Genomic DNA, 3,480 nt, shown 5'->3' on the forward strand with positions numbered 1-3,480 from the left:
AAATAAAAAATTTCAATCAAAAAAGGAAATATACATACATATGTATATTACATTGAAAATAAAAAAGTTCATATCACAAAATCTAAGATACTACTTTCTTAACATAAAAAAAAATCACAACAAGTTTAATTCCATTTTCTTAAAGAGTAATTCTAATATCTATACAAAAACAGTTCACTTCATTAGATCTTACATACTATTTCCTTATAATCTATTAAACGTGTAAAAAAAAAATTATTACATTCACAAGACGTTACTTACTAATCCTTAAAATCTATTTAAAAAATCTTAAACACCATCCGTCAGTCTTTTCGCGTCTTTCTGCAGCTCCTGCATTGCCATCAGTTTTGCTTTTCAAGTTCCACCAATTCTTCGTTTGATTTGGAAAATTTATCCATAGCTTCCGAAAAATTGGACTGGAGGCTTTCGCAGACCGTCACTAACCGATCCATTTGTTTTATTCTTCCAGATTTGGCGGATGCTGAGGACGAAGTAGACGGCAATGGTGATGGCGTTATCTGGGTCGGGGATGATGATAACGGCGATAGCTGGGTCGGAGATGGCGGCAGCGATGAGAGATGGGTTGGTGACTCTGAAACTGAAAATGAATTTTTAGAATTTATGCACATAGATTAAGATAAAATGTAATGAATAGTTTTGCATCAAAAGCAAAGTATTTGAATGTCTTCCATCGACAATTACCTTCAAAACTTTCTTCAATTAGAGCCTCTACATTATTTATTGAGAAGCCACCAATTATTTGGTGCACTTGCTCATATAAAGGCCATGATGCAGGAGAGCCTCCTGTTGTTCCCATAGCTGTCTTGGCCCTTCTATGAAAAATGCGTACAAAGAAGTATTTTATTCTTTCTTGAAAGGATTAATGTTACCTATATTTCGCCGTCAGATTATCAATCTTCATTTTAACTGATGAGGAGTTGACATTATAGCCCTGCATCTGCATTTCAGCCGCCATCTCTTGGTAAACATGGCTGTTTTTCCTAGGCCCCCTCAAATCATCCAGTTTTTGCTGCCACAACTCCACAAACACCTCCTCTGCTGCTGCGGTCCATGGACATCTCGTTCGCTTCATATTTTTAATAAATTTTTCTTATTAGTTTAATTAAAATCACAAAGAAATTTTAATGAAATGAAATGAAGCAAATTACGGGACAAATATAACAATTTATGTATGTATACGCAAAACAGAATGGAAACAAATATCTATGTATGTGTACACAAACAAGCGATGCTGCCACTCTCTTTCACTACACCTTCTTCGAATCGTGGTGTTTTTTCGAAGATTACAGAGTTGCATTCGGCATTTAGATTCTTAATGCCAAAAATATTTAGCATTTAGTTGCATTTAGGTAGAGAATTTTGTATGAGTAAATGTACTTTTAGAGTAGCATTAGAGCTAAATGTGCTAAATGCAGCTTTAACGTCCAGCATAAACGGCCTATTATGCTTTGATCAAAGTTTTCTGTTAGTCTCGGGATGTATGTCACACTGTAAACCTTTTTTGTTGTGTTTATTTCTGTGTGTTCTGTATTGTGTTTTTCTCTATGGATGCAGACGTCAAGATAAGGAATTTTAGAGTTTACTTTCATTTCAATCGTGAATTGTAATTTATTGTGATATTTGTTAAGAGTATCTAGAATGATGTTCGCGTCGTTACGTTTAATTATGGCAAAAATGTCGTCTACGTATTTGCAAATAAATTTGATGTCTATGTTAAATTGTTGCTTTAGCTCCGAGATGACATTGTCAAGTAGGTCATCCATGACAATGTCTGTGATTGTAGGGGAAATCGGATGACCCAAAGGTCTGTGTCAAGAGTGATAGAATACAAGATTGCGCCAATGAGAGAGGATTTTTGAGCGTAATTTTTGCGTGACGTCATCTTAGTGCAATTTCGAGAAAGAAATGCCAAAACGCATATAAAAATATGTAAACAATGCAGAAAAATGTGTTAATTTTAATATTACATGACCCAATAAATATACAAAGATTGATTTATTAGGAACACGTGGCAATAATTTTGGCCATGTAGCCCTTTAGGTAAGTACGATTTTTAGCACATAAAAAAATGGATGTATTAACAGTGTTTGCAATTTCATGTAGACCAAAAGGAAGGTGTGCAGCAAAGTGAATTTTCGGACTCGCCATTGTAAAAAGCCATGCAGAGTGCATATTTATATTTGTGGATGGTAGCCAACCACCCTAAACTCCACAGCTGTTGACTCCCCAGCTTTTATTTGATGACTTTGTACCTCTTCCGAGAGGATGCATGAGTGTGGCTCCTTTGCAAACAAATATTCTATGTAAGTTAAGTGCTGTATTGCTTTTAAAAACTTACAATTTTGCTTCCAACTCTTCTACTTCCTGCAAACTGCTGTCATAATAAAATACTTTGCGAGGTGTTGAAGTCGTGGGAATATCGGAGAGTATTTCTTCCGTAGGGCTATTTTCCTTATTATTCGCACTTTCATCAGATATATTTGCATCAACAGTATCACTCGCAACGGCTATAAAAACTAAGCTACAGTATAATGCAAAACTTTATATAAATGCAAATTGTTACCTGCAGTGGCAACGGCAGTCTCACTCTGCTCAAGTAACATGCTGACAATTCTTTTGTTTTCCCTGTGCTGAGCTCTTTCCGCACGCTGGGAATCCCCCAGAATTTTTTCGTAAGGGACACTCAAACAGACGCAGTATTGGAAGTGCGGTACAAGGCAGTACTATGCAGTATACTATGTACCGCCTTGTACCGCACTTCCAATACCGCGTCTGTTTGAGTGTCCCCTTAAATGGTAGGCACCGCATCACGTTTTAAACGACGAAGTTTTGCAAAACCTAAGGTATTTACAAAAACAATATTAGATGCAATTAATATGAAAATACACAATATGTTACCCATTTCGAACTGTGTATTATTTTCAATATCTTCACTAGTAAAGTGCTTCATGCACACATAGCTCGATTTGGAGTTTAATGCATCTCCTCGCCGGCTGAACTGCTTCCAGTTTTTCGCCAGATTTGCGTCCGTAGGAAACGAAAAAAAACTTATATCGCACGCTTTCCTTTTGTTTTCACTATTACACTTTGCCACGGCGCACTTCATTTTGCTTTGTAAAGTCTCAATAATTGTTTAAAACCACGCAGAAATATTAAAATTGTTATTTGGTTTTTTCGTGCAATCAACAATTGCACCAAGATGACGTCACGCACACAGCTGATTCTGTCAAAATCACAAAGAGCGGATTAGCGGTACCGCGATTGGCGCAATCTCTATTTCTCTCAATCGTGGGTCTGTGTGTATAATTTATTGTTAAACATAATATAGTTATTGTCTTTAAGGCAGAAATCTAATATCTCCTGGAATTTCTTCTTTGGAATATTGGTCTGGGCTTTGATTTGGTCCCATTTGTTTATAATGATTTTTGCAACTAACATTGTTGGTATATTGGTGAACAG

At 36.2% G+C, this 3,480-nt stretch overlaps 1 protein-coding gene across 2 annotated transcripts; it reads right to left on the reverse strand.

Moving 5' to 3' along the window:
• Positions 1-288: 288 nt before the first annotated feature.
• LOC118750700 (myb/SANT-like DNA-binding domain-containing protein 1) lies at positions 289-2,703 on the reverse strand. 2 transcript variants are annotated; one of them, XM_036485432.1, is made up of 5 exons: positions 2,585-2,703; positions 2,360-2,528; positions 891-1,087; positions 703-833; positions 289-598 (listed from the first exon to the last, which is right to left on the reverse strand). In XM_036485432.1, exons 3-5 carry the CDS (start codon positions 974-976, stop codon positions 342-344), a joined length of 474 nt encoding a protein of 157 aa, XP_036341325.1. In that variant the 5' UTR covers positions 977-1,087; positions 2,360-2,528; positions 2,585-2,703; the 3' UTR covers positions 289-341. The 2 variants fall into 2 exon arrangements, with proteins under 2 accessions (XP_036341325.1, XP_036341324.1); XM_036485431.1 differs by lacking the exons at positions 2,360-2,528; positions 2,585-2,703 and having other exon boundaries at positions 891-1,902.
• Between the last annotated feature and the right edge of the window lie 777 nt (positions 2,704-3,480).

This window comes from Rhagoletis pomonella, unplaced genomic scaffold (genome assembly GCF_013731165.1).
Source record: "Rhagoletis pomonella isolate Grant_MI unplaced genomic scaffold, Rhpom_1.0 Rhpom_scaffold_00364, whole genome shotgun sequence".
NCBI classification, from domain to species: domain Eukaryota; kingdom Metazoa; phylum Arthropoda; class Insecta; order Diptera; family Tephritidae; genus Rhagoletis; species Rhagoletis pomonella.